General features: G+C 68.0%; 9 protein-coding genes across 9 annotated transcripts; 4 read left to right on the plus strand and 5 right to left on the minus strand.

Annotated features, from left to right (window-relative positions):
* Nucleotides 1-417: 417 nt before the first annotated feature.
* On the minus strand, nt 418-2,390 carry FA09DRAFT_296181 (putative ariadne-1 protein; the record flags this gene model as incomplete). The annotated part of the gene is made up of 6 exons (XM_025740155.1): nt 418-512; nt 569-663; nt 722-963; nt 1,017-1,509; nt 1,561-1,991; nt 2,262-2,390. The coding sequence occupies 6 exons, from the start codon at nt 2,388-2,390 to the stop codon at nt 418-420; spliced, it is 1,485 nt and encodes a 494-aa protein (XP_025599019.1).
* Nucleotides 2,391-3,279: 889 nt separating this feature from the next.
* FA09DRAFT_250137 (hypothetical protein) lies at nt 3,280-3,995 on the plus strand. The gene has a single exon (XM_025739691.1). It carries the CDS (start codon nt 3,506-3,508, stop codon nt 3,875-3,877), a length of 372 nt encoding a protein of 123 aa, XP_025599020.1. The 5' UTR covers nt 3,280-3,505; the 3' UTR covers nt 3,878-3,995.
* Nucleotides 3,996-4,599: 604 nt separating this feature from the next.
* FA09DRAFT_250075 (hypothetical protein) lies at nt 4,600-5,518 on the minus strand. The gene is made up of 2 exons (XM_025739690.1): nt 5,100-5,518; nt 4,600-5,023 (listed from the first exon to the last, which is right to left on the minus strand). The coding sequence occupies exons 1-2, from the start codon at nt 5,259-5,261 to the stop codon at nt 4,715-4,717; spliced, it is 471 nt and encodes a 156-aa protein (XP_025599021.1). The 5' UTR covers nt 5,262-5,518; the 3' UTR covers nt 4,600-4,714.
* Nucleotides 5,519-6,172: 654 nt separating this feature from the next.
* Nucleotides 6,173-7,817, plus strand: FA09DRAFT_338038 (hypothetical protein; the record flags this gene model as incomplete). The annotated part of the gene is made up of 4 exons (XM_025744054.1): nt 6,173-6,418; nt 7,014-7,079; nt 7,167-7,573; nt 7,700-7,817. 4 exons carry the CDS (start codon nt 6,173-6,175, stop codon nt 7,815-7,817), a joined length of 837 nt encoding a protein of 278 aa, XP_025599022.1.
* A 77-nt stretch (nt 7,818-7,894) lies between these two features.
* Nucleotides 7,895-12,015, minus strand: FA09DRAFT_317491 (Nrap-domain-containing protein). Its single transcript, XM_025740877.1, has 3 exons — nt 11,465-12,015; nt 8,509-11,406; nt 7,895-8,452 (listed from the first exon to the last, which is right to left on the minus strand). The coding sequence occupies exons 1-3, from the start codon at nt 11,972-11,974 to the stop codon at nt 7,904-7,906; spliced, it is 3,957 nt and encodes a 1,318-aa protein (XP_025599023.1). The 5' UTR covers nt 11,975-12,015; the 3' UTR covers nt 7,895-7,903.
* Nucleotides 12,016-17,691: 5,676 nt separating this feature from the next.
* On the plus strand, nt 17,692-18,054 carry FA09DRAFT_287194 (alkyl hydroperoxide reductase/ thiol specific antioxidant/ Mal allergen; the record flags this gene model as incomplete). Its single annotated transcript, XM_025739916.1, has 1 exon — nt 17,692-18,054. A coding segment is annotated over one exon (363 nt), but the record flags the coding sequence as incomplete, so codon positions are not given.
* A 3,437-nt stretch (nt 18,055-21,491) lies between these two features.
* On the plus strand, nt 21,492-23,108 carry FA09DRAFT_296485 (aquaporin-like protein; the record flags this gene model as incomplete). Its single annotated transcript, XM_025740169.1, has 9 exons — nt 21,492-21,682; nt 21,741-21,862; nt 21,930-21,952; nt 22,016-22,029; nt 22,086-22,301; nt 22,356-22,416; nt 22,473-22,494; nt 22,555-22,611; nt 22,660-23,108. 9 exons carry the CDS (start codon nt 21,492-21,494, stop codon nt 23,106-23,108), a joined length of 1,155 nt encoding a protein of 384 aa, XP_025599025.1.
* A 467-nt stretch (nt 23,109-23,575) lies between these two features.
* FA09DRAFT_329251 (hypothetical protein) lies at nt 23,576-24,138 on the minus strand. The gene is made up of 3 exons (XM_025742096.1): nt 24,065-24,138; nt 23,943-24,014; nt 23,576-23,887 (listed from the first exon to the last, which is right to left on the minus strand). The coding sequence occupies exons 1-3, from the start codon at nt 24,128-24,130 to the stop codon at nt 23,684-23,686; spliced, it is 342 nt and encodes a 113-aa protein (XP_025599026.1). The 5' UTR covers nt 24,131-24,138; the 3' UTR covers nt 23,576-23,683.
* A 417-nt stretch (nt 24,139-24,555) lies between these two features.
* On the minus strand, nt 24,556-25,103 carry FA09DRAFT_250213 (hypothetical protein). The gene has a single exon (XM_025739692.1). The coding sequence runs from the start codon at nt 24,974-24,976 to the stop codon at nt 24,665-24,667; it is 312 nt and encodes a 103-aa protein (XP_025599027.1). The 5' UTR covers nt 24,977-25,103; the 3' UTR covers nt 24,556-24,664.
* Between the last annotated feature and the right edge of the window lie 724 nt (nt 25,104-25,827).

The following is a 25,827-nucleotide window of genomic DNA, read 5'->3' on the forward strand; positions in this document are numbered from 1 at the left end:
GACGCTCAGCCTCTGTCACACTGGGCCTGCTGGTAGCCGCAGCGCTGGCTAGACCTGGACGCAGCATGGCTCGCAGGCGGAGCGCGTGTAGGCGCGGCTGCCACTCGGCCGTAAGCCGCCGGGCCGGCAAGCTTTGCTGCTCGCGGCAGGACGCAGGAGCGACGAAGCAGCGGCCTCAGCAGCAGCACACATCACCAGGCACCGGGCAAAGCCGCGCTCATGAAAGATGGCAGACTGTCGTCGTGGTCGTTCACTGCGCGTGCTGCTTGGAGACAGGAGGTGTATGGATGTGAGGGTCGCGACAAGACGTGGCCGCGCCCGTCTCGGCGAGGAATGTGTGGAGAGGTATGAGGGCATGTGGTGCCGGATGCGGGACGGAGCGAGAGGCAGGCGAGAGCGGTGCGGACAGTGGTGGATCTAGATGGGCACGCTCCACTTCCAGCGGCCGTCGCGGTGGCCCTCGGCCGTGTCGGCGAGGAGGATCTCGCGCCGCTTTGCCACGTAGACGGTCACTGGCAGCGAGGGTCAGCCACGCGCCCGCACAGACAGCGAGGCGGCATGCACTCACAGTCCGTGACGCGCTGCCGCATGCTCGGAATCGTCTCCTTGGTGATGGGCTTCTCGAGCTGCTCGGAGAGGTCCTCGACGGCGCGCTCCAGGTCTCTGCAGGGCCCGTCAGCGCTGCACGCCACGTTGCCGCGCCTGGCCGCCCGCCACTCACCTCTGGTTGTCCTCGAAGAGCTCCGTCATGTTGTCGCGCTCGAGGTAGAAGGCCATGCAGTACGTCCACTTGAGCGTGGCGCGGCACGCCGAGAGTGTGTCGACGGCCTTGCGCAGGAACTGCACCTCGATCCACGTCAGCTGCGACGAGAGCTGCATCTCCTCCATCTTCTTCTCCGTGCGTGCGTAGAGGTCGCGGTCGAGGCGCGCCGACTGCTCGTGGTTTGCGTAGCGGTTGAAGTACTGCGCAGGGAGGATCAGCAGAGCGCCCGGCGGCAGGCACAGCCGCATCTCACATGCAGGTAGCGCTCCAGCTGCGCACGCGACTTGGCCTGGTCGCTGCGAGCCTCGGTGCCGCTCTTCTCGTCGAAGCGATTGCAGTTGTACCAGCTGTTGCCGTGCTCCGACCACGGGCCCGCGCAGATCCAGCACCACTCGTACTTGCACTTGCGGCACGTCATGTGGTTGCAGCCGCCGTTCTTCTCGATCGTCGAGTTGCACTTGGGGCACTCCTTTGTGTTGGCGCTGATCCAGTTGGCCGTCTCGCTGTCGTCGCGGCACTTGCGCAGCCACAGGCCTGCGACCTTGCAGATCGCCGGCTCGTGGCCCGGCGCCTCGGCACAGCCAAAGCAGAACTCCGTGCCACACGCGCAGCGCACCGTCGGCACCAGGGAGCGCAGCGCCTTGGCCGGCACCGCCGCCGACACGGCGTTCTCGCACCCGGGCGAGGGACACCAGCGCAGCGTGGGCGCGTCGTCGACGTAGGTGCGAGAGAGCAGGTGTGTGTATCTGAAGCGCAGCATCAGCACGCGGTCGCACGAGCACGCCAGCGAGACTCACCGCTCAAGTGTGGCGCCCTGCAGCACGAGCTTTGCCGTGTTCTCGTCGACGATCATGCCGCAGCCCTCCATGAGGCATTGGATGCGTCTGCTCTCGCCCTCGTTCTCCACCTTCTGCTGCAGATACGCGGCGTAGCACGCCGTGCAGAAGCGGTGACCGCACGAGAGCGCGAGCGTCTCCATGCCCGGCCCGCGGCTCTTCCCTTTGCCCTTGCTGCTGCTGCTGCTCGCGCCACCGGCATCTTCGATCGAGGAGAAGCAGACTTCGCAGGTAAAGTCCGTCGGCGGGTGCAGCGTCTGGACTGCAGACGGCCGCGAAGACGTGGAGAGCCCAGCGACGGCAGAGTAGTGCTCCGGCCGCTCCATGAACGACTCGATCAGGCGCTCCTTGTTCCAGGAAAAGTAGCGCAGCAGAGTCGAGGCATCTGTCTCCTGCGCTCGGACACGAGCGTCAGTGCTGCACGCGGCAAACGACACGGCGCACAGGCAATGCTCTCGCTGCGAACGGCGGACCGCAGCGCCGCGCTAGACCGCTTGCGCCTCGAGCATGCACCGGGATACTGCCGACCGCAGACACGCCCACTCTAGCGCAGAGTCGAGCCCGTGCCCAGGCGCACACACACGACGTGGCGCATTTGCCACGCTTGGCGGACCCAGCTGCCGGCGCCAACATTGAACCGATGACTCTCGCAAGCCACTCACCTGGATCTCGAACATGCTTGCCACGTCGCGCCGCTCGCGCAGCTGCTTCTCCTCCAGCTCCGCGGGGCCGAGCACGCTGTACTCGACGCCGCGGTGGCGCTCCTCCCACGCCTCGGCGTCGGCGGTCATGGCACGCGCGTCGGGCGCATCGGCATCGCCGTCGCCATCGGCATCGGCGTCAGTGTCGGACATGAAGACGTCGCCGTCGTCGTCGGCAGAGAGCGCCGAGCCCGAGGCCGAGGAGAGGTCGTCGAACTCAATGTCGCTGTCGGAGAGAAAGGCATCGTCGTCGTCGTCGTCGTCGGGCAGGCGCGACGATGAGGCGGGCGAGGAGTGCGCCGATGCCATCTGGAAGCGCGCAGTGAGCAGGTGCGAGTCGCAGCGAGGCGGCGAGACACGTACAGCACCGGGCGAGGCCGGCATCGAAGGGCTCGGCATGGTGGCGCGATGGCCGCGCGACGGCGGCAGAGTGGAGGTGCAGGCGCGGGCGTGCGGTCCGGCGGCTGGTGCGCAGGCCGGCCGAGCGGTGGAGACCCAGCTGTGCTGGAGCGAGGGGCAGACGAGACTGGCGCAGCAGGAGCGCCGGCTGAGAGGGATGAGGGCGGCGAAGGGAGCGGCGATCGATGTGGAGAGGAGGCAAAGCGAGCGTCGCGCCCGGCGTGGCGCAGGGCATGCACGGCGCCACGCCGGCGCCCGCCCGCCGCGCCGAGGCGCGCAGCCGCCAGCAGCTACCTCACGCGGCGCAAGCCGCCGCCGCTCGGATCGCCGCTGTCACGCTTGATCTCTCTCGTCTCTCGCTCGGCCGAGCGCCACTCGCGATATCTCAGAGACACAGTCGATTAGATTGCGCAGACGATTAGTGAAGACGGTGGTGTGCGGCGAACGCAGGGAGCCTGCGGCGCGAGGCGTGAGGGAAGCGGAAGGTGGGGGCGGGTTGCGAAGGAGAGCGGGGAGCGTGCTTCTGAAGAGGCCTTCGCCTTGACGTAGCCGTCACGACGACGCCGGCGCATTGTCTGCGCGAGAGCTTGGTGAGAGTCAGCCTCCTGCTCGCTACTCCATCGACGGCTCGTTGCACCACGCGCGTCGGCACTGCCACATACGCAAGGTCTGCTCAGCAGAACATGTCGCAGTGCAAGCTTGCCCTGGCCAACGCTGCTTAGACGACGACAGGGACGGCCACATAATCAAGAGCACTCTACTTTACGCAACCGAGAAGCGGGCTGTGCTGCACACTCAATCTAAGCATGCCGTCTTCTCCTCCATCTACGCCGCCTCTCCCACCATCTGCGCCGCCTTCTCCCTCGCCATGTCCGCTCGTCCGTCCCCATCCTTCGCGAAGCCTATCACTTCCCACATGTTCATCTATGACTCACTTCTGCAGCGCGGCGGAAAGGAGGCGTTCGAGAATGCGGCGCGACTCAGTGCCCTCGTCGACGCGCTTCTGCGCCTCGTCGGCGAGGAGCGGTTCCACGCGGCGGAGCACTCGCCTGGGTCTTGCCGGCGTTGGAAGGTTGCGAGTCCCGACGCCTGAGCGTGCTGACGCTGTGCTGCGGAAGTCGGCCGGCCGCTCTGCGTGTTGCCTATTGTTCGTGCTTCTTCGCCGTCGGCTGTCCTGAGACTAGGTGAGGTGTCAGCCAGCACATCGTGACGCAAGCCGAAGCCCGCCGCACGGCGCCTGTAACTGACGAGCCTGACGTCACACAAGTGTCTCCGAGGAGCAATCTACGCCATATACCCGCCCGATGCCGGAGCATCAGGCGGCTCCATCCCGATGCTGTGCAGCTGCAGTGCAGGGCATCGGGCGGGCTCCGCGGCTGCGTCACTTCTGCCACGCACGCGTGTCTCTTGATGCATGCTGCAGCTCGCGTGGCGCATGCGCGCATACATCAACGAGGACGGCACGCTTCGCGGCCATGCAAAACACAGAGCAGCAGTACTCGTACTGCGCTTGCCGTCGCTCCACCCGACTAAGCATTCTTATAATCCACTCACGCTGTGGGACGGAGCAGCTCGACCGGTGCAGGCACGACACGCGATGTCGTGCCTGCTTCTTGCGTTGCTGATGCCCTGGGCTCGGTGTGACGTTAGCCAGATCCTCAAGCCGACAATGGAGGCATGAGTCTGTGCCCGCAGCCCAAGACGGCACCGGGCCTGCGACGGCACACGCCGCAAGGCGGCGTGTCGATGTGCCGCCGCAGAGTCTCCTGCGTCCCGGACCCCGAGCCGCCGAAGGCGGCCGGGCGAACTTGCAGCACCGGTACCATCAGGGATCCTTACTCCCGCCGTCTACGATCACTCGCGCGTCTCGTAGCCCGCTTTCGTGAGCATATAGCACCACAGGCAGCATATAGCACCTTAGGGAGGGGATAGCGCCACAGGCGCCCCGAAGCATCACTCATACCACCAAGAGAATCCTCGCCCGCAGTCTCGTCACGTACGATCACCTCGGCGTCTCATACGCGACCTTTGGTTGGGGATGGCGGCCAAGCGCGTTCTGAAGCAGCACCGGACTCACACTGCATCTGTCGAGAACATCTTGGCGTGCGCCGTGCTTGACGATGAGCATATGTACCTGTTGCGGAAGGCAGGAAGTTCAGCGTGGCCCTAGCTTGCGCGCACTGTGTCTTGCCGCGCTGCGGCCGCTCAGGCAGAACGGCAGCCAGCCGTTCGAGCGACGAGCGACTTGCGCTGTTGATCGTGCGCAGCAGCCTGCAAAAGCAGCAGACAGCTCGGGTCCGTCCGTTCAGATCGATGAGAATCGCCTGGGCATGACTGTCAACGTTTAGCCGCTGTGCCTCGCGCCGCAGCCGCCGCTTCCCAGACGCAGGCGACACTTACAGAAGGAGAGACGCCAATCAGAATGCCGGCCCCGAGCAGAGACGCCGCGCGAAGCCTGGTGGGGCTCGCGCGGTCGCACGGCTCGGCGTGGGACGCCCAACTGCAGCAACAGCCGAGGCTGGAGCTGACAGCTGGCGAACATGTCCGAGGGAGACTCTGCATCCCTGGCGACCGCCGAACAGCAGTAGACAGCTAAGCTGCAAACTGACTGCTGGCGGACCTCTAAGCCGAGGGAGCCTCTCTGCATCCCTGGCTGACCGCCGAACAGCAGTAGACAGCTAAGCTGCAAACTGACTGCTGGTGGACCTCTAAGCCGAGGGAGACTCTGCATCGTCATCCCTGGCTGACCGCCGAACAGCAGCAGACAGCTAAGCTGCAAGCTGACTGCTGGTGGACCTCTAAGCCGAGGGAGACTCTGCATCGTCATCCCTGGCTGGCCGCCGAACAGCACCAGAACTGACTGCCGGCGGTCCTCTTGTCTTTTTTCGTTCAGCACGTGCGGTTCGTGGCGAGCTGCCGTTCTGAGAAAGGCTCTGCGGATGCGGGAGGGCGGTACGTCAGCTGCAGTCGAGTCTCAGCCTGCAGGTGTTCGGCGATGGCGACGCCGCGAAGCAGGCGCAGCTGAGCCGCGGGCGTGCCCGATGCCGCTGCGGGCCAAGACGCTGCATGAGCGCTGCGACTTGCGCAGGCATTGGCGCTGCCGCTGAGGCTGAAAGAAGCGCTGCACGCAGGTGCAGGAAACATGCGATGGGCAGGCCGCGTTGGGCGTGAGGTGGCATTCGGGTGATGTGAGGTGGCCCGCGTGGTGGTGGTGGCTGGCGTGGGAGCACGGCGGGGAAAGGGCGCAGCGCCGGTGTGTGTGGGCGCAGCGGCGCAGCGGCGCGTCGCGCGTGGCGGCGCAGGCGCGGCGCGTCTCTCGGCCGGGAGCGCGCGCGGCGGCTTGCCCGCTCTGGCAGCGGCTCGCTTCGTCGGCGCCGCCGCCTGATGAAGCCGCAACGGCTGCGAGGCAGCGTCCCGCTCTCCATCCCCGTCCGTCCATCCATCCGTCCGTCCGTCCGTCCATCCATCCCGACATGCCGCGCTCCAGCCGCAGCAGCGACTCGCCCGCCGCACCCAGAGCCAGCGTGCCCGGCAGCAGCCGCGCCAGCAGCGCAAAGGGCAGTGCGCAGCCGCAGGCAAAGGCCGCACCCGTCGCACTGGCGCTGAGCGACGACGACGAGGCCAGCGACGAGGCCGGCGCCTCGGACGGCGGCGAGAGTGCAGAGGAGCCCGAGTACGAGATCGAGAAGATCCTCGGCCACCGACACCACCGCGACTCGGTGAGTTGCAGGCGTCCGGCGCCGGCCGTGTGCGGCAGGCGGATGCAGCACGATGGATGCGTCGGACAGCGAGCAGCGCAGCGTGCGTGCGCTGCGTGTGCGCTTGATGCAGCGGCGGCAGCGGCGACTTGCGAGGCGAAGGCGGGGCGGAAGGGAGGGCGAGAGGGCGGCGGATGGGCGCGCGAGAGCGGAGGATGGGCGGGCGGGGGCGGCGGGGAGTGGTGGATGGGAGCGTGAAGGAAAACGGAGCGAGGCGCCCGCAGCCCCAGCTTTATGCCTTTCTGGCCAGCGGCCGCCGGCGCTGCGCCTTTGCTCTACACTGCTCCGGTGCCGCAGCGCCGCCGCGGCGCCGCCGCTGCTCCAGTGCCCGCGCCGCGCGCCGAATGGCGGACGCGCCGCGCGGATGGGAACGCGTCGAGATGGACGACGACGCGTCGTGCCGCGCCACGTCTGCCGGCCACGTCGGCCTCCGCGGGCCACGCCAGCGTCTGCGTCAACGTCTGCCAGCTGCGCCAGCGTGGCGCCCACATGCTGCATGCCCGCGCTGCCTGGTGCGCACTTCGCCCGCCCGCTGCCGCTCACGCCAGCCCAACAGTCCGGTCTCACGTACAAGATCCGCTGGAAGGGATACGAGGCGAGCGACGACACGTGGGAGCCCGAGGTGAGTGCCGTTGGTAGCCGCCGCTGCTGGCGTGTGCGGGCTAGCTCGGCGGCCGTGACGGCGGCCTGGCTCACACCGCCGCCGCAGAGTCATGTCCAGTCCACGGCGTCGGAGCTCACGCGCAAGTACTGGGCACGTGTGAAGAAGCGTGCCGACCCGAGGGATGCGAAGGTGCTGAAGCACGTCGCCGGCCTGCGCGCCGCAGAGAAGAAGCGCCCGCGTCCGCACAGCAAGTCGCCTCCGCCGGCCGCAGCGGAGGACGACGAGGAGGCCACGTCGCCGCGCGCTGCCAAGAAGGCACGTGGCAGCGACGAGGCGGCGCCTGCTGAGAGTGCGGACGAGGATGATGAGGATGGCGAGGCGGAGGCAGAGAAGCGCAGGGCAGAGGCGGCCAGCCGCAAGAAGTACGACAAGCTCGACAACTGGGAGAACGAGTGCAATGTGGAGACGCTCGAGCGCTCGGAGGACGGCGAGCTGTCGGCGTACATCCGGTTGTGAGTGTCGCGAGCTGGCATGACGAGCAATGCGTTCATCGTGTGCTCCTGGCCGGCGTTGTCATCCGCCTGGCATGCGCCTCGGCGCGCTCGTTCGGCAGCAGCTGATACGCCTCTATCCTGCAGCAAAGATGGCGCGGAGCTCTCGTACCCGGCCAGCGTCGCATACAAGAAGTGCCCGCAGAGGACGCTCAAGTTCTACGAGCGCCACCTGCACTTCCGCCGTGCGCACAACGACAGCTGATCCGCGCCCGCTCTGCCCTCGTCCCTCGCCGGCCCTCGATCGTAGTGTCTCCTCCGTCACGCCCGAAGCTACTGAAGCAAGTGTATTCATCTTACTGCGCCTTGGTCTTGCGCCGCTCGACGCGCGTGACCAGCCCGGCGCCCAGCCGCGTGATCTCGGCGCAGACGGCCTCCTCGTCGAGCACGACGCTGGCCTTCTTGCTGCCGTCGACGGCGGCCGCCGGCCGGCTGGCAAAGCCGAGCAGCGTCTTGAATGGCCGCGCCGTGCGCAGCGACGGGTTCCACAGCCCGCAGATGACGCTGCCGCCGTGTGCGTCGTAGAAGAGGCGCAGCGTGTCGTCGAAGAGCGACTGCAAGAGGCTGCGGTAAGCAGACTGCAAGCACGGCAAGAGAGAGGGGCTGCCGGCGCACCAGGAGCAGCTGCGCGAACTCGGCGCCCACGTCGAGGCCGGCTCGCGGCTTGGTGCCGAGGCGTGAGACGTCGTCGAGCAGGTTGGCGAAGCGACTCTTCGGCGGCGCACCAGGCGCCACTGCCCGCGCTGCGTCGTACGACAGGCTTTGCGCGTAGCGCGGCAGGGCAGAGGGGTCGAGGTGAACGACGAAATCGTAGTGCGCCAGCGAGGGCGTGAAGAGCGCCTGAAAGGAGCAGTGTCAGCCAGGTAGCTCGTGCGAGTAGCGCAGAGCCGTCTCACCATGACGTCTGCTGCGGTCAGCGATGCGCTCTTGGCCGATAGATACTGCACGGCGCCGGCCGCGAGCTGCTGCAGCAGATGCGCTTCTGCCGCCGTGGGCCCTCGGCTGGCCCAGTCTGTGCCCTCGACGTCCTTCTCGGTGGCGATGAGCCATGTGCGCGTCTCCTTGCTCGGGTCCTGCGAGCGCACGGTCTTGAGCGCCTTTTCCGCCTGCGCCGCCGGCTCAAGCGGGAATCTGGGCGCGACGACCTCGCCCTCTGGTGCATCGACGGCAGCATGACACGCAACGAGCAGCGGCTCGTCGCGCCAGCGCCAGGTCGCGAGCGTCTGCAGCGTGCGAGCGAAGCCGGCAGCGGCGCTGTGCGGCTGTGCACCTGGCTGCAGGAAGACGTGCAGTGCGAGAAGCTCGAGCAGCTCGGGCGAGATGTGGCTGAGCATCTGTGCCGAGACCCAGCGCTTCAGCAGCCGTGTCGCCTCGCCGAGCGCGATGAGGCGTGCCTGGAGAGTCGCGACGGTGGCATGATGCCGCGTCGCCGAGTCGAAGCGCTGTGCGAAGCGCACGAGGGCAGAGCGCGCCTCGCGCTTCCGAGCGGGCGTCTCGTCCCGCGAGGCGATGATGCGCTCGAGCAGCGTGCGCTCGCGCTCGTGGTGAATGCGCGCGCGGAAGGCGAAGCCCGTCGAGGTTACGATCTCGAGCGCACTCGTGTCCGCCAGAGGGCCTTGTGTGGCAGCGTCGACATCGTACACGACGCATGCACGCGAGCCGGCCATGTGCTCAGGCAGCAGTCCGGCCATCTTCTCGTAGAATGCGGCCTTCATCGCCTGGATCGCCGGCACGTCGTCGGGCCACCGACCCGAAGACTCCAGCGTCATCACGATGTCGTGCAGCGGCAGGTACGAGGCTGTGTCTGGCACACGCGTACCGAGCGCATCGAGACGCAGAGGGAAGGGCACAAAGGCGCTCGTGCTGCGCAGACTCTCGGCCGTCGGCACGACGCTGACGAGCGAGAGCGGCAGGCCTTCGAGCGCGCGCAGGTTCTTGACCAGCTCCTGGAAGCTCGCTTGGACGAGCTGAAAGCCCGAGGCCTCTGTCGGCTCGAGCGCTGCGAGCCGCTCGACTTCCTTCGGCACCTCCAGCAGGCCCGAGAAGCGCTCGGCGAAGAAATGCACCTTCTTTGCCTCGACGTTGCAGTGCCGCTGCAGCACATGGCGCACAATGTCCCTCGGAATGCGCCAGCGAGCAAACGGGCCCGCGCTCGGCCAGACGACGGACTCGACGATGCGGCCGTCCCGGAAGCGACGCAGCTCAGCGAGCGGGCCCCAGAAGTCCTTGAAGGCCTGGGCCGCAGCAGCGTCTTCGGGTGCGGGGCCGTGCTCGACCATCTTGAGCGCCTCAGTCGGCTCGAGTACGACTCCGAGCTGCACGTCGGCATTCTGCTTCGGCCGCTCTGCGTCCACGGCCCAGAGCGAAGGTGGTGCGGAGACGAGCACAGTGCTGTATGCGGCTCGTCGGCCCAAGCCTCGTCGCGCAACGCTTGCAACAAGCCGAGCGGCAGCGGCCAACCGGCTGCCCGCATCAGCAGCGAGCGCAGCCGACACGCTTGCAGAGCTGAGGCGGAACCGCGCAACCTCGTCGAAGACAAACGACGGCTGGCTGCGATCGGAGAGGAACAAAGTGCTGAAGTGATCGCCTCCGAGGTCGAGCAGCGCAAGCGAGGCCTTGGCCTCAGCCGCGACGTGCTCAAGCGAGCCAGCTGCAAACGAGGCGAGCAGGTTGAGGCTCGCTGTCGGGTCGACGAGCGCCGGCGCGCTCCACTCCGTGCGGTCGATCAAGGCACTGCGGTCTGGCAGGCCTTCGAAGTGCTTCATAAAGACTGGCGAAGCGTCCCAAGGTGTGCCAGCGAGGAAGTCCAGCACACCGCGGAACAGCTGGTAGCTGCTGAAGTTGCGGCCGAGCTTCGCACGCGACGCCTTCTTCCGCCCGCCGGGCGTAGGCGCCTCTCCCTGCAGCAGGTGCGCCAGCATCATCGTGAGGACGAAGCGGATGCGGCTAGTGCCCACCGGCCCGAGCCGCTGCGCATCCTTGCGCGTGCCGCTGCCGAGCCCGCGCTGGAAGGCCCACGTCTTGAGCAAGAGGCAGGCATCGGCAAATGCCGGGCATGTCTTTGCGACGCCGTGCAGGAAGATGAGATGCGCGAGCATCAGCGAGTCGGCCATCACGCTGGCATTGTAGAGCGGCGTCGCCTCGTCGCTGATCTCGCCCTCCTCGTCGCCGCCTGCGTCCGCACGGACGTTGCCGATGCGCGGACCGAGTCGTGCTGGCGGGAAGAGCGATACGTCGTGTGTCGGCAACAGTCGAATGCTGGCCTTGGCCTTGCTGAAGTCTTGCTCGCCGGCACTCTTGCGCGGATGCAGGCACAGGATCGGCCGCCGCACATCGTCGTCGAGCAGCTCAAAGCGCAGATCAACGTCCAGCTCCTTGGACGCAGAGATGGACGCTGCAAGACCGGCCAGGTAGAAGGCGCGCTTTGCGCCGTAGCGGCCTGCGCGGGCGTCCTTGGCCGAGAAGAGAGAAGACGGCATCTGCACCGAGACGTCCACATCGACGCCGTCTGGCCGCTTGACGGCCGTACGCAGCGCCCACGAGCCCACGACAGCGACGTTCTCGGGTGCAGCAAAGCCGTACGTGTGCCTGCCCGCCGGCGCCGGCCCGGGCCATGGGATGCAGACGCTGGTCGCTCGCGGAAAGGCCGTGGCCAGCGAGGCTGCGGCATCCTTGAACGGCACGGCCGGCAGCGTCGGCAGGCCGTCGAGGTGCTTCTTGAGGCGCTGCAGCACGAGGTCCAGCGCGGCGCTTGCGTCTGGCTTGACTCTGATCGTCGGCAGCATCTCGTCGATCTGGCAGGACAAGTCAGCAAGGCCAGTCCATCACTGATCACACCGCTGCGTCGCTCACCTGCAGCTTGAACACGCCGTCGCGGAAGAGATCGCCCGTGGCGCGCAGCTCGTTCATCTCGTCGGCCGTCGGCATGGCGTACAGGCCCGAGCTCTTGCGCTTCATGGCGTCGCGCTGCTGATCTGCCTCGGCCGCCACATTACTCGCGTCGTCATCTCCGCCTCCCTCCGCCTCGAGATCCTCAAAGGCGCCCTCGGCCTCGAGGTCTTCGAAACCGTCTGCGTCGCCCTCTGACTCGTAGCCCTCATCCGCCACCGCGCCCGACGCAGTGCCCCTCATGAGCGCATCGCTGTCGCCATCCTCGCCCTCGCTGCTGTCGTCGTCGTCATCTGCGCCAGCGCCGGCGTAGGCTGCAGCCATGAGGTCGTCGCCGTCGTCGAAGTCGCTGTTGGCGCTCTCGCTGTCAGACGCGGCGCGAGCAGGCGCAGCGGCGGCCCGCTTGCGTGCGGGCAGCTGCGACGGGCCAGCAGCGGCGCTGGCGCCTTGCGCCTTGCGCTTTACTCCAGGCATGTCTGGAGAGCAAGAGCTTAGGGCGAGGGGGAGAGATGTAGAGAGCGGCAGCGAGCCGCCGGCCAGCAGCAGCAAGAGCACATCCGCCCCGGCGCGAAGGACCAAAAAGGTGCTGACGTAAGCACGCGGCGCGCGGCCAGCGAGAGAGGCAGGTGGAGCACCCGAGCACCCGAGCACGCGAGACACCTGCGCGCCGTCCCTCCGCCCCCTCATCCCCTCGCCACGGCGCCTGCGATGGACTTCAGCTCCGTCAAGCGCGCCGGCGGCGCCACATACTCGTCGCGCAAGCGGCAGCGCGCCGCCACGCCGCCCGGCGCACCCGCCTCGCCCTCGACGCTCGGCAGCCCGACGCCGTCGCCCGCCGCGCTGGCCCAGACATCGGCCGCACGCGAGCGCCTCGGCGCCGCCCGCCGCGACGCCGCCGCCCGGCGCCGCGAGACGTCGCCCACTGCCGAGCTCTTCAGCGTCAGGCTGGCGGCTCAGCGCAAGCGCCGCATCGCAGCCTCGCGCGAGGCCTCGCTCACCGACACGCCGTCGAGCCGGCGCTCGGCCAGCAGTGCGGCGCGCGACGAGGGCGAGCGCACGCCGCCGGCACCGCGGCCGCAGGCCTCCTCGTCCCGCATCGCCGCACGCCTCTCGCCGGCTACGCCACGCCGGAACAAAGTGGCTGCGTCCCATGCCTCCGGCTCGCAGCCCGCAGCGTCGTCGCCCGTGTCGTCGCTGCTCTCGTCGCCGCCGCCGCTCTCCTCTTCCCAGCCTGAGCCTGCGGCCGCGAAGCCAGCAGCACGCGCAGCACGGCGGCGAGAGGCATCGGCACCCGTGGCACCCAGCACTCCGCAGCGTGTCGGCCTCTCGGCAGCCGTGGCGCAGCTGTTCGAGCAGCTGAGCCCCGGCGGCGGCGCCTCGTCGAGCCAGTCGCTGCTCGATGTGCCGGCAGCACTGCAGCGGGCAGCGTCCGGGTCGTCGGGCCGGCGCAAGGGCTTCGCCGCACGTATGGCGCCGCGGCGGACAGCCTCTGGCAACGTCGAAAGCGCGTCTCAGCCGCTTGGCGTGCCAGCGAGCTCGACGCCGCTCCTAGTCGACGAGGACAGCGGTTCGCAGGCCGGCGAGCCGCAGCCAGCAGACCGCACGCCCTTCCGCACGCCCTCGCCTGAGCCACGCTCGGAGCATACTACTCCCTCACAAGGCACGCCACGACGCAGCGCCGCCGCAAAGCGGGTGCTCGGCGTCTCAGCGCCCACAGTGCCAAATGCACGGCGCACCTATGGCGAGGCTCGGAGCTTCTTGGCAGAGGCGGACCCGGCCTTTGCGGAGACTGAGCAGAGGTTGTCTGCTGGGCTGGCGGGCCTCAGCAGCCTGGAGAACACTCCGACGCGCAGAGATGGCTGGGAAAGCAAGGCACCGGGCCAGAGAGAGAGCTACGCAGAGCTGAAGCGGAGATGGGGTGACGAGGAGGAAGATGAGGAGGATGAGAGCGCAACGCAGGTGAGTCCCTGCAGCCTTGCAGCCAACCAGCCGGCGCGCAGGTCGTGCCAGGCTGACTCCTGCTCCCAGCTCGCGCTCAAGTCTGTCACCAACCTGCGCTCCACGGGCGACCAGCGGCGCTTCAACGACGAGTTCGAGTATCTCATCTCCGGCCTCGACGCAGCGCTCTCGCTCTCGGTGCGGCGCAACGCCGCTCTCGAGGTCCTGCGCCAGGTGTGCGGCCTCACCGGCGATGCCGAGCCGTCGGCGGAGGCAGCTGCCCCGACTTCGTCGCACACGCCGTTCCTGCGCGGTCTGCAGGCGACGGGCGGCGTGGCCCGTCTGTGGCGCATCCTGCGGGCCGCGCAGGCGGGCGAAGGGCTCGACGAGGCACTTGACGCTGCCCTCGCCCTTCTGCTCGCCCGCGTGGCCCAATCGCAGAGCATGGCCGAGCCACTCATGCGCGACGAGGGCGCAGACGTGTGGAGCGTCTTGGCAAGCATGATGCAAGCGGCGCATCTCGATGCCGTGTCGCGCTGCGACGGCCTGTGGCGTGTCAATGGCGGCAGTAGCAAGGCAGTGCCGCGGCAGGAGCAGTTCGCCGTGAGTCTTGTCAGGCTCTGCCTCACAAGCCTTGGCTGATCGACATCTGTGCAGCTCGAAAGCCTGAGCTCGCTTGCGGCCTACGCGTCGGTGCTACCAGTCGGCTCTCGCACGCCGACTGTGCGCACCCTTCTCCTCTCTGCGCTATGCTCGCTCGCCGTGCTGCGGCCGCGGCCGGCCTTCGACCCGCTGCTCTTCATCGGATTTGGCTTGCACACCGGCGAGCCAACGGCCACGGCAGATGCGCCGCTGCTGCACGTCGTGCTCGCCGATCTCCGCGCCGAGGCACAGTGCGCGCGCCAGCGGCTCGCATCGTTTGCGAAGGGCGTCGAGCTGATGCCTGCCAAGGCCGGGGCCGGCGCACCCGATCTGGCCCACGTCGACCTCGGCATGCATCTGCTCGAGCTGAGCACAGCGTCGGGCAACGTGTCTCTCTGTGGTGAGGACGACACCGCTGCCGTTGCCGCGGACCTCGTCGTACTCCTCCAGCTCCTCGAATGCCACGTCGTCGGCGGCGCAGAGGACATCAAGGCGTCTGTGCAGGCGGACGACGCCGAGGCGGCAGGCCTGCGGGATCGGCGCGGCGGCGATGCACTCGTCGGTGCGCTCAAGGTCCTGCTCAACCTCAGCCAGACACACGAGGCTTGGGCGCCGGCACTGCTCGCAGTGCCGGGCGCGCTGCTGGCCGTGCTGCGTCTCATCTTGATTCCTGCGACAATCGCCGGCACCCTGCGCACAGCGGCTGGGCCGACCAGCGTCGAGCCATCCGACGGCGGCTCGCCACGTGCAGCATTCCTTCTCGACATCCTGGCACTCGCACTGGGCCTGCTCACGAATCTGCTCGAGGCCGCGCCGCAGCCGGCATGCTCGGCGCTGTCTACGCTCGAGCTCAGCCTGAGCTGCCGTCGGCACCGCTGCATCGCCACGTGCAGCTGCGAGCGCCGCTGGCGCCGTCTCGCCCTGGAGCATCTCGGGCGGCTCTTCCGCGCCGAGCACGACAAGAGCGCGCAGCACGACGACGCCGACGCCGGCTTTCTCGCGGGCTGCCTGGCCGTCATGCTTGCGCTCGCCGTCGTCGAGTCGCCGCCCAATCTGGCTGCGTTGCGCAGGGCGTTCGACAACGACGCGCCACGGAGCAGCGTCTCGCCGAAGAAGCAGACTGCACCGCCGCCGGCGCAGACGCTCATGCCGCTCGTCAGCACGCTCGACGACTTTGCGCAGCTGAATCGTGCCGTGCGCGAGAAGGCCCGCGCCGTGCTGCTCCCAGACGGCGACGGCGACGATGATGATGAGCAAGCCAAGACACTGGACGTGGCCGTCGGCGACGAGGGCCTCGTCGCCGACCTGGCGAGGCGAATGCGGGCGATTGTGGAGAGCGATGCGTGATGCGATGCGGCTGCCGAGATGTGTTTAATTATACGATACCAATCCCTCGATGAGCGTGAAGGCAAGTCCAGCACGGATGCGGCCTGGCGTGTGTCGGCGCAGATGCCCTCTGACTGCACCGCATTGGAGGCGGCGCGGTGAGGCAGGTGGACGCGACGCGTCGGCGAGGCCGCAGGCAGCAGAGTCAGAAACCAGCGCCGCAGCGACCAGCATGGGTGCCTGTAGACAGCAGAGCAGTAAGAGCTCAAGCTTCTTTTGCTCATCGAGATTTTGAGCCATTCAGCAGAGCACAGCGATGCCTGCGCCGGCGAAGAGCGCCGCTGCCGCACTGAGCCGCACGCTCTCGGCGTGCGTGTCTGACATCCCGCCAGCCACGCCTGCTCCGACGGCCGCAGGCGCGCAAGCGCTGGCCCGAGAGGCAGAGAATGCCGCGGCCCCACGCTTCGGTGGCTGCCTCTGAGCGTGGTGCTCGGATGGCTGCGATGCTTGCGTCGCGATGGCCTTCCGTCGGCACCGCCAGCGACGTCGAAGCAGCAGCAGCAAAGACGAGCGGGTGCGGGAAGGGGCCGGCGCGACGGCTCGGTCTGTGCCTGCCGGCCTCGGCCGGCGGGCATTGCCGCTCGCGCTGCTGCGCCAAGGGCGCGATGGCCCTCACCTCAGGAGCGGCTCTCTGTGCCTGCGTCTGCTGGCGTGCGTGACGTCGGTGCGTGCATGTGGCGCGCCGCAAACGGCAAGCCGCAAATAAGCGCGCGGCTCATCATCGATCTCGTCTCGGCCGCTCGGGGGCGGCATGCGGCTGCAGCGCCGCTCTGCTGCCTCCAGCTCCTCGTGCCCGCTGCCGCTGCCGTGCCTTGCTCTGGATCGCCCGCCGCGCCGACGGCCGAGACGCCGTCCCGGTGCTGCCTTTGCGCTTCCGGCTGCGGCAGCGGCAGCGCTCTCGCAGCCCTTTGCGCTGGGCTATGCGTGCCAGCGGCGGCACACTCGCGCTGCTCAGGCGTGCCTGACGCTGCATGCTGGAGCGGACGGGAGCAGCAGGCTGGTGCTGCTGCGGCCGAAGAGCGTCGGCCGCGGCAACGAGCCTTGCAGATTAGAGCGTCGGCGCACCGGCCCTGCGCAAAGTGTCTCGGGCCGGCGAGCCGCGGAGCACGCGGCAGGCAGCGACGGCGGCGCAGACGGCGAGCTCGGCTGCAGTGCGAGGCTCGCCGCTCTGACTTCCTCGCTCTCACCTCCGCGCCATCACCATCCCTGGCTCTCGTCTGCACCCCCGCCGGCGTGCTGCTCGCTGCCCCGTCGCGAGCGCCCCGATCTGGCCGCCCGCCCAGCGCCGCTTTCGACGCGTGGCGCGCCCTCAGCGCCGCCGGTGCTCCACTTGCCGCGCCTCGCCGTGCCGAGCCGCCGCGCCGCGTCCGCCCAGCCATCCTATCGCCGCCTGCACCGCACCACCACCATCCATCCTGCTCCGCTCCTGGGCTCCTCCGTCTCGGCCTCCTGCGACACCTCCTTCTCGGCTTGCGCCAGACTAGCGCCTCTCGCGCGCCAGCCGTCTGCCGTGCCCTGCGGCAGGCACTGCGCGTGCTCGCTCGCCGCCCGTCGGCGCATCCGCCGAGCCGCTGCGTCTCTCCTCGCATCGAGCATCGCCTCTGCGCCTGGGCTGTAGCTCCAGCATCCGCCGCGACTGCCCTTACCCCCCTACACTCCGTCTGCTGGCTCCACGCTGCGCTCGCCCAGCATGGTGCACCTGCCGCGCGTGTCGGCGTTCCCCATTGTGGGCGAGAAGAACGTCATCACGCTCTCGTCGCACGTGCTCGTGCTGCCGTCCAAGGAGAAGCGCAGCGCGCTCGTCGGCCAGATGGCGCCTGACTTTGAGCTGCCCGACCACGAAGGACGGCGAGTGGTGAGTGACAGGACGTGGCCAGCCGCAGATGGCAGGCATGGGGAAGGCCCGCTGCGCTTGCGTCAGACAGCGACCGGCTCTGTGCTGGCCTCCCTTGAGCCCATGTGCAAGGGACGCTGGCCAGAGTCTGCGACCTCTAGGCGGAGCAACGTGGGCACGACATGTGCGGCATCATCTGCGCGCGATTGGGCTTAGGAGGCGCTCATCTAGCCTGCCACTCTTGACCCTCGTATGTGCCTGACCACTCACACGCCTGCATCCAGTCCATGCACGAGACTATCAAACTCGGCCGGCCTATTGTCCTCTTGTGAGCAGATGCGAGCGCTGATCCAGGCCTGGCCGGACACTCGGCTGACAGCCGCGCCCCAGCTTCTTCCCGCTTGCAGGCTCGCCGCACTGCACGCGAGAGTCCTGCCTCTTCCGCGACGGCATGAGCAGCACGCCCGTCTTTGCCGACATGGACGCCATCGTCATCGGCGTGTCGCAGGACCCGCCGGACCGCTCGAAGCGCTTCGTCGAGGAGCTCTCGCTGCAGTACCGCGTGCTGTTCGACGAGGCACGCAAGACGATGGACGCGTACGGCGTGGGGCGCGCGCTCGGAGGCCTCGTCGACAACCGCGTGACGTTCGTCATCGACGCCACCGGCATCGTGCGTGGCATGGCTGTGGGCGTCTTCGATGCCAAGGGCCACTTCAAGTTTGCTGAGAAGTGGCTCGTGCGCCTCGAGCACGAGTACTCTGGCCGCACACGCCACGTGGAGGAGTACGAGCGGGAGGAGGACGACCGCAGCGCTGTCGCCGCGGGGCGCGTGGCCAAGGTGACGTACGGGCCGGAAGGCAGCGCTCCGACAGGCGGCATCGGCGGCGCGCCTCGCTACGGCGTGGCGGGCAACGTGCGGTCGCGTGCCCTCAGCAGCGACGGACGAGAGCGCATCCGGCCATCAACGTCCAAAGGTGCTCTTGGCAGCCCGCAGAGCACTCCGCACTCGCCGAGCCCTCGCAGCGGCGGCTCGGCGGGCCGCGCCGGCTGGAAGGGTTTGCTCGGCCAGCTCTCCTCCGACGACAACCAGCCGCCGCCGCTGGCCACAGCCTCGGCGCACGCGTCGCCCTCGCAGAAGACCTCGTCCGACCAGGCGTCGATCCGCTCCAAGAGCAGCGGGCGCAAGCGCTTCAACTTTTTCGCACGCAAGCCGCCGCCGATCCCGCCGACATACCAAGATCTCGACAATGTCGAGGACGTCGAGTTTGGCGAGATTGATCCTGCAGCCGAGAACGACGAAGACGCCATCCCGGCCGTGCCGTCGCTCGACCACTCGGCGTGGAGTGCTGTGACCTCGACGGACTCGAGCCTCGGCGGCACGGCGCCGCGGGCGGCCAACATGACGAACGAGGTCATCATGGCCAATGCCAAGGGGTGGACGCAGGTGCCGCTGAGCAACGGCTCGCACGGTGTCGCGCCGGACAGCTCGTCGAGCAACGGCTCGTGGAGCAAGGGCGGATCGCCGGCGGCCGCGAGCCATTCGTCCCTGCCCACAGCAGCCTCTGGCGCACCGATGCTGCCTGCACCGGTCCCGTCGAGCCCTCTGCGCGGCCTGGGCTTCTCCGTCGGAGCCTCTTCTCGCGCTCCACAGACGCCGTCTTCGAGCCCAGGGCCAGCTCGACAGCGCCTGCCGTCGTTCGGCAGCAAGGCACGCAGCGTGCTCAGCTCCTCGAGCGTCGACGAGCCGCTGCCGCCGCCACCGATCGCAAAGTCGCCGCCGCCGCCGCAGGCGCCGCGCGATGTGCCGACCGATGTTGGCGAGGAGGAGCAGCTGGCGCCCGCCTTCCAAGAGGTACCGCGCCGCCGTCCTGCGACGGCCACGTCGTCGCCAGGACCGGTGTCGCCGCTGATCAGCGCGCTATCGCAAGCGTCGCTCCAGAATGCTGCGATCGCGAGCGCACGGCGCGAGGGTCGCACCAGTGAGCGGCCGGCGCACGAGTACTCTCCCGTCGGTCCGTCCAAGTACGAGCCGCGCGAGACGGGCACCTGGAACGCTGGCGGGCGCATCTTGGAGGGGCCTCGCGTGCCGATGCGCGAATCTTCCAGGCCGTCGACGGCGCCTCAGCTGGTTGCGGCAGACCCTCAGGCCTTTGTGTCGCCGCTGTTCGCGCCGTTGCGCCAGAGACAGGACGAGAATCGACGCGCAGCAGCAGCAGCGGCCGAGGCCGATGCTGCGGCAGCATCAGGTGCTGCTGCCATGCAGCGCTCCGCCTCTTCAAGCACGAGTGGCTACCACACGCCGCGGAACTCGTCCATCATCAATGGAGCGACTGGCGCACAGACGCCGCGCTCGGCATCGAGCCACACGAGCGGGGTTCACACGCCTGAGGGCCTCGCACGCAGCGGCAGCGGCAAGGCCGGCAGCTCGCGTAGCCAGCCGCTCACGCCCTCGACGTCGTCGTCGGGCGTCAATGGTGCGCAGCCAGTCTCTCTTTCCCCCATCGTCGATGCGCCGACTGGCGAGTGGGATGAGAACGCCGCAATGCGTGCCATCTCGCCTCGTCCCACGGCGTCGCGCAAGGCGCATGCCAAGCTTCCGCCCGCGCCGCCGGCACCGACTGCGGCCCTGCCACCACCGCCGACGCTGAGCGCGCTCGCGACCAGCGTGACAGGGCACGACAGTCTCGAGGACGAGCAGGAGCACACGTCTGCCAACTCGATCTTCTCCACCTCACCCTCCGACTCGCTCGCCTCCGCCATGCACGACTTCCGCCGGCGGCCCTCGGTCGCGAGCGTGCGCTCGACCGGCACCTTTGGCTGATGTGTCCACTGCACGCGCCGCCTCTCCTTTGTCTCACCTTGCGAGCTTCTTCCCATCCTCTGCCCGGGCGCATAGCCTCTTCCGAGCTCTGTTCCGTTCCTGCTTCTTGCGCTTCATCGCGCTCCTGCCCTCCGCATCGCTTCATCCGCCTCGTTCGGTCCGCCTGCATCGCGCAACTGTACTTACTCTCGCCGCTCCTGCACGCGGCCTCTAATCGCATTTCTTTCAGTTGCAGATCGCCGAGGCGCAAGCTTCGGGCGGAGCGCCCGTCTGCCCTGCATGCCGTCGCAGCATCCGACCTTCGCGAGCGCTGCCTGCGAGTGCCCGCGCGCACAGACCACGACGAGACTCGGGGCCGTCGACAGAGTGCTGCCAGCGCTCACGTCGGTGTCTGCCTTCGAGCAGCCAGTAGGCCGAGTCTAGCGCAGCAAGCGCAGGGGCGGAGACAGTGCCGCGTGACGCTTGGGCCCCCTGGACGCACCCACGCCGCGCCGTACTCGGCGCGTCCGGCGCGTGCATGTATCGCGGACTCCTCGTGACGACGCCGCATGGCCGAGCGAGCGATGACCGTGGCCACGCTTGGGCCTAGCCACACGATCTCTCACCGTCGTTCATGCCCTTCCGCGCTGCCTGCGCCTTCGCTTCAGCCGCTGCAGCACCGCTCAGCGATGCGAGCGAGGCTGGCGGCCGCAGTCGAGCTGTCCTGCCCAGCCGCGCCAGCACTCGGCGCGTAGGTGAGCGGCCAGGGCAGGCGCCAGCGCAAAGGGGCGGAGAACGGACTGCCCGATATGCGCTTCACTTGTTCCGCAGCGTGACGTTATCCTGGGCCCAAGCTCGGCGCTGGACCTCGCAGACGCCGACCGACTGCGTGCCTAGGCCTCGAAGAAGGGTGAGATGCGCCGCAAGAGAACTGGCGAGACTGCAGACGGTCACTCGATCTGCCTCCGTGCTGCCGGGCCAAGCTGCCGAGCACCATGACGTTCCGGGAGGCCCCAGCTTTGCGCCTGTGTCGCCTGCCGCCACCTCGAGCCGGGCAAGTTGCCGCAGCGATGACGCGCTCGGCCTCGGCAGACGCCAGGCAGAAGAGCAGCTCGCTTTCAGCACGAGCGAGAGTGATCAGCAACGTACAAAAGGACGAGGCTTGCTCGACTTTCTGCGTAGAGACAAGCTCACCCCTCATCTTCGCTTCTCGCCCGCACTACCCGCTTTTTCAGCATGTCGGACACGTACACGTGTGAGTCCGCCACACCGCGAAAAGTACGCAGTCATCTGACACCTGATCGACAGCTCGCGACACTATGCCTCGCGCCGCTGGCCGTCCCGACGCAGCCCTGGGCCGCACCCAGTCGCCCATGCAGCGCCGCCCAACCATGACCGACCGTGCCGACTCGGGCACGCGTGCCGCGGAGCACATCGAGGAGAAGCTGCCCGGCTTCCTGCGCATCCCCGAGCACAAGAAGTCGAAGCACCACCACGCCGCCTTCTACGACACGCTCGAGCGCCGCCTCATGATCAAGAACGAGATCATCGCCGCCGTCGCCGAGTTCGTGGGCACGGTCATGTGCGTCGGCCGCTCGAGTGGCTCCTTCTCACGCACACTGACAGCCAGTCCGCAACAGGTTCCTGTTCTTCGCATTCTGCATTGCGACGCAAGCTACGAACCGCGGCAACGAGCTCGAGGCGGCGGATCCCAACGCGCCGCTCGACCTCGAGGGGCTTCTGTACTCGTCGCTCGGCTTCGGTGAGTAGGTTGCGCTCAGTCTGGCGTTGATGTTGCTCATCTCCCTCTCCGACTTTTTGGTCACTAGGTTTCGCGTTGGCTGTGAACGCCGTAAGTGCAGTGCATCCTACGGCAACTCTGCTGCATCGCTGATCATGTGTCTCTCGTCACTAGTGGATCTTCTTCCGGTACGCACCGTCGTCCAGCGTTTGCGCTGAATGTGGCTTATCTCTGGCGCCCACAGCATCAGCGGAGGCCTGATGAACCCTGCCGTGGGCTTCGCCCTGACGCTCACCGGCACGATCACCTGGACACGCTTCTTCGTCCTCACGGTCGTCCAGTACGCTGGCGGTCTGACGGCGGCAGCGCTGTGCAACGCTCTGATTCCCGGTGGCATCAATGCCCGCACCACGCTCCACAACGACACGAGTGTCGTGCAGGGCTTCTTCCTCGAGTTCCTGTGAGTGTGACTGGGCACTCGATGACCACGGCGACTGACTGTGTAACCCCGCAGATGCACCGCCATGCTCATCTTCGCCATCTACATGTTGGCCGCCGAGAAGCACCGCGGAACGGTGAGCAAGGCTCTGACAAGCTTCGCTGCCGTAACGGTGTGCTGACTGTCGTCCAGTTCCTCGCGCCCGTCGGCATCGGTACGTCCAGACTGCCCACATTCATCCGTCCTCCACGCTGACCTCTCGCTTCTTCGTCAGGCCTCACGCTGTTCATCGCCGAGCTGCTCAGCACCAATTTCACTGGGGGCTCGCTGAGTCAGTCCCGTGGCCGCCGCTTTACGCTCGTCGCTGACTGGATGGCAGACCCGGCACGCACGCTCGGCCCGGACGTCGTCCTCCGCCAGTTCGACCGCACGTGCTGGATCTACTACGTCAGCTCGTACGCCGCCGCACTCGTCACCGCCGGCTTCTACATGGCGCTGCGTGCCTCGCACTACACGAGCGTCGTGCCGGACCAGGACGCCGAAATGGTGCAGGAGATGAAGCAGGTCGTGCGCGACGTGCACGGCAACGTCATCGGCTCGATCGACATGGTGCCCGCCTCCGAGAGCGCGCCGCTGCTCGAGGACCAGGCCGCACTCGCCGCCGAGGAGGGCCGCGTGGCGCCGGGCATGGCCGAGGCTTCGGCGGGCAACAGCGACTTCACCTATGCCGCAAAGGACGATGCCACGTACTCGCACGATGTTCTGCGCCACAAGACCTCGTCCAGCAGCACGGCCGCGCCACCGGTGGCGCCTGCTCGCGCCATCTGAGCGTGACCGGCCCTCGACTCGACACACGTTCCATTCTTATTCAAGGCTGGCGAGCGCCTCGCCCCTCGCCGAGCCGCCGCTTCGCGCCATTCACTACCCTTCATGTCCGCCTCTCACTATGCTCCTCATTGCTACTCTTGCGCTGCGTGACCTATCATGTAGATACACACACTCGACATTGAACAGAATTCGTCTCCATCTCTTGAGCCGTGCTCGCGTGACGAGGCTGTCAAGTTCTTCGACGACTTGCCAGAGCGTGCGTCGCGCGGCTCGAGGGCGTTCGACGATCTGGACACTGTGCGGACGGCGATGTCCTCGCTTGTTCGGGATAGTTCGCCACATGTCGGGCTTGCCGAGGAACCAGAGAGCACGAGCACTCCGATAGGCGGCTCAGCGGCAACAACCGCCTATGCGCCGGACATCTCGACGCGACGTCTAGCGCCTCTGACGACACTTCAGGCGCAGTTCGAGAGGCAGATCATGAGCATTTACAGAGCGAGACGAGTGAGACAGCCGGAGAGAGCAGCCTCCTCGTGCGCAGGCAGCGGCGGCGGTGGTAGCGGCGGCTCGACGAGTCAGAGCTTGCCCTGCGCCTTTGCCAGCGCCTCGCCCTCGACGAGGATGCAGGGGCCTCCGTAGACGACGCGGCTGCGCAGCTCGTCGGGCATCGTCTCGATGTACGCCACCAGCTCCTCGTCCTCGGCGCCCGGCTGCAGCCACACGCCGTTGACGCCGAGCTCGAACAGGGCCGTCTTGACGATCGGCAGGCTGACGTGCGGCTGCAGGCGAGGCAAGTCAGCGCGACGCTTGGCGCGGCAAGCATGCCCGACTGACCGGCGTGATGATCGAGACGCTCGTGACCTTGGGCTCGTAGATGTCAAACACGCTGGCGATCGTTTGCACCTCCTGCATGAGCGTCAGCACTCGCGTAAAGGTGCTGCACAGGCCGAACGCACCTCGACCGAGGCCTCCTTCGGGTGGATCGGCACGGCTGACAGGCCCTTCTCGATGTACCACTTCATCACCTGGCGTGCGCGTGTCAGCGACATCGATCCGGTCACGAGGAGGCCACCGAGGTACGGCGCTGCGATATCGTCCACGCTAGACCACTTCTCGTCCGCCTCGGACGCCCGGCGCGCGCACCTGGCAGCACTCGTCGGGCCATCGGTAGAACGTGAAGCCCTGCTGACTGACCTGGTTGCCGATCTTCTTGGGGTCCTTTCTGCGCCTGCCGTCAGACACACGAGCAGCAGGCCCGCGTGGCGCGACTCACGAGGCTCCGGCGACGGCAAAGTGCTCGGCGGCGAAGAAGTTCTTCTTGGCGGCGTCGACGCTCATGTTGGCGATGTGCTTGCGGAGGGACGGAAGTGCGAGGCGACGAGTTGAGGTGGTAGTGGCGCGCAGTATGGTGAGAGTGGAAGGGTCGTCGACTGTGGAGAAGCCGGTGAGCGCGAGTATATAGCGGTGGCGAGCGCAGCGTGCGCCACAGCGGGCTCGGATCTGCGAGACGCGCACGCGCCAGGCACCTCTCACGCTGCCGGCGCACGACACAGACGTCACGAGCAGGCAGCGAGCGAGCCGTCGTCGCTGCCGCTGCTCTGCTGCGGTGTGACGGCGTGTGCCGCGCTCAGGCCGCGTGGGCGATGGGGATGTGACGGCGAGTCCGGCGGCCGCACGGGGCCAGCGCGCGTGGGAGTCTGGCGTGCGACTGCCCGCAGATGCACTCGTCCAGTCCGGCAACAACGACGAGCAGTGTGCAGCAGCGCTTGATGCCGCAGCACTGCCGCACAGCCCGAAACGGTGCGATGCTGCATGGCCGGTCGCGACCTGGTCGCCGGCTGTGGAAGGAGGCCCGAGCGCGTGCGCATCAAGCGCTGTCTGCCGCTCCCTCCACCCGATCTCGAAGCCAACACCAGCTGCTCGCTGCTCTTGCCGCCGGCTTGAGCGCTACGCCTGTCGCTGCCCGGCTGACCTTGGAGATAGCTCTTGATTGTGGTGGTGAAGCACAGCGCCAGGTGTGCCTCGCCGGCCGCAAAGAGCATGCAGCCGGCGTGGCCAGGATCTCGCCGCGCACGCCATCCCGCGTAGCACGTGAGCGGGCCTGCTCCCACGCCCGCGCGTGGGAACAGCGGCAAGTTGGCCCCTGGGCGGCGGTCCGCCCACTCGCCCTCAGCCTGCGCCCGCGGTGCCCGTGGGGCTGAGAGGCAGCGCTCACTCTCTCGCTGCGTGCCGCTGCGTCATGCCTCTTCTGCATCCGGCACCGAGATCGTGCGCCAGAGATTGATGAGAAGCAGCCCCGGCCGCCGGCGCCGTGCAGCGACGGCGCCGCTCAGGAGGCGGCGCGGAGAGCGAGGCACGTTCGCTGGGCGGCGCGGGGGCGGCACGCGGCGGCGGCGCTGCACGGCTGCTGCGCCACCGCGGCGCCCTGCTCCACCTGCCACAACATCAGCCCCGTCTCTGCGCCTCCTCTCCCTCTCTGCTGCTGGCCGGCGTCTCCCTGTCCCTCGCTCCGTGTGGTCGTCACCTGCTCCGTCTCTCGCATCGCCTCCTCGCCGTGTCTCCGCTCCTCCATCCTCACGACCACCTACACGTCCCAGCCAGGCGCACAGCGCGCCTCCTCTGCGCCTCGCGCCGCCGCACTGGGCCCCTCTCGCGGCTGTCTCCACCATGCCGCCGCTGCTGGCCTCGCGCCTGCTGCACACTGCTTTCCTCGTCTCGC

Source organism: Tilletiopsis washingtonensis (assembly GCF_003144115.1).
Source record: "Tilletiopsis washingtonensis strain MCA 4186 unplaced genomic scaffold FA09scaffold_8, whole genome shotgun sequence".
Taxonomy (NCBI): Eukaryota; Fungi; Basidiomycota; class Exobasidiomycetes; order Entylomatales; genus Tilletiopsis; species Tilletiopsis washingtonensis.

Bases quoted from the DNA above. Each gene is read 5' to 3' on its own strand.
- FA09DRAFT_250075 (XM_025739690.1), bottom strand. From the start codon at position 5,261: ATGCAGAGTCTCCCTCGGACATGTTCGCCAGCTGTCAGCTCCAGCCTC. The intron at 5,024-5,099 runs GTAAGTGTCGCC...AGTCATGCCCAG, and splicing joins TGATTGGCGTCTCTCCTTCT to GCGATTCTCATCGATCTGAA.
- FA09DRAFT_317491 (XM_025740877.1), bottom strand. From the start codon at position 11,974: ATGCCTGGAGTAAAGCGCAAGGCGCAAGGCGCCAGCGCCGCTGCTGGC. The intron at 11,407-11,464 runs GTGAGCGACGCA...TTGTCCTGCCAG, and splicing joins ACGGCGTGTTCAAGCTGCAG to ATCGACGAGATGCTGCCGAC. The intron at 8,453-8,508 runs GTGAGACGGCTC...TGCTCCTTTCAG, and splicing joins TGACCGCAGCAGACGTCATG to GCGCTCTTCACGCCCTCGCT.
- FA09DRAFT_329251 (XM_025742096.1), bottom strand. From the start codon at position 24,130: ATGAAGTGGTACATCGAGAAGGGCCTGTCAGCCGTGCCGATCCACCCG. The intron at 24,015-24,064 runs GTGCGTTCGGCC...ACGCTCATGCAG, and splicing joins CGAAGGAGGCCTCGGTCGAG to GAGGTGCAAACGATCGCCAG. The intron at 23,888-23,942 runs GTCAGTCGGGCA...CCTCGCCTGCAG, and splicing joins GCGTCTCGATCATCACGCCG to CCGCACGTCAGCCTGCCGAT.
- FA09DRAFT_250213 (XM_025739692.1), bottom strand. From the start codon at position 24,976: ATGCGCACGCGCTCGGGCCTCCTTCCACAGCCGGCGACCAGGTCGCGA.
- FA09DRAFT_250137 (XM_025739691.1), top strand. From the start codon at position 3,506: ATGCCGTCTTCTCCTCCATCTACGCCGCCTCTCCCACCATCTGCGCCG.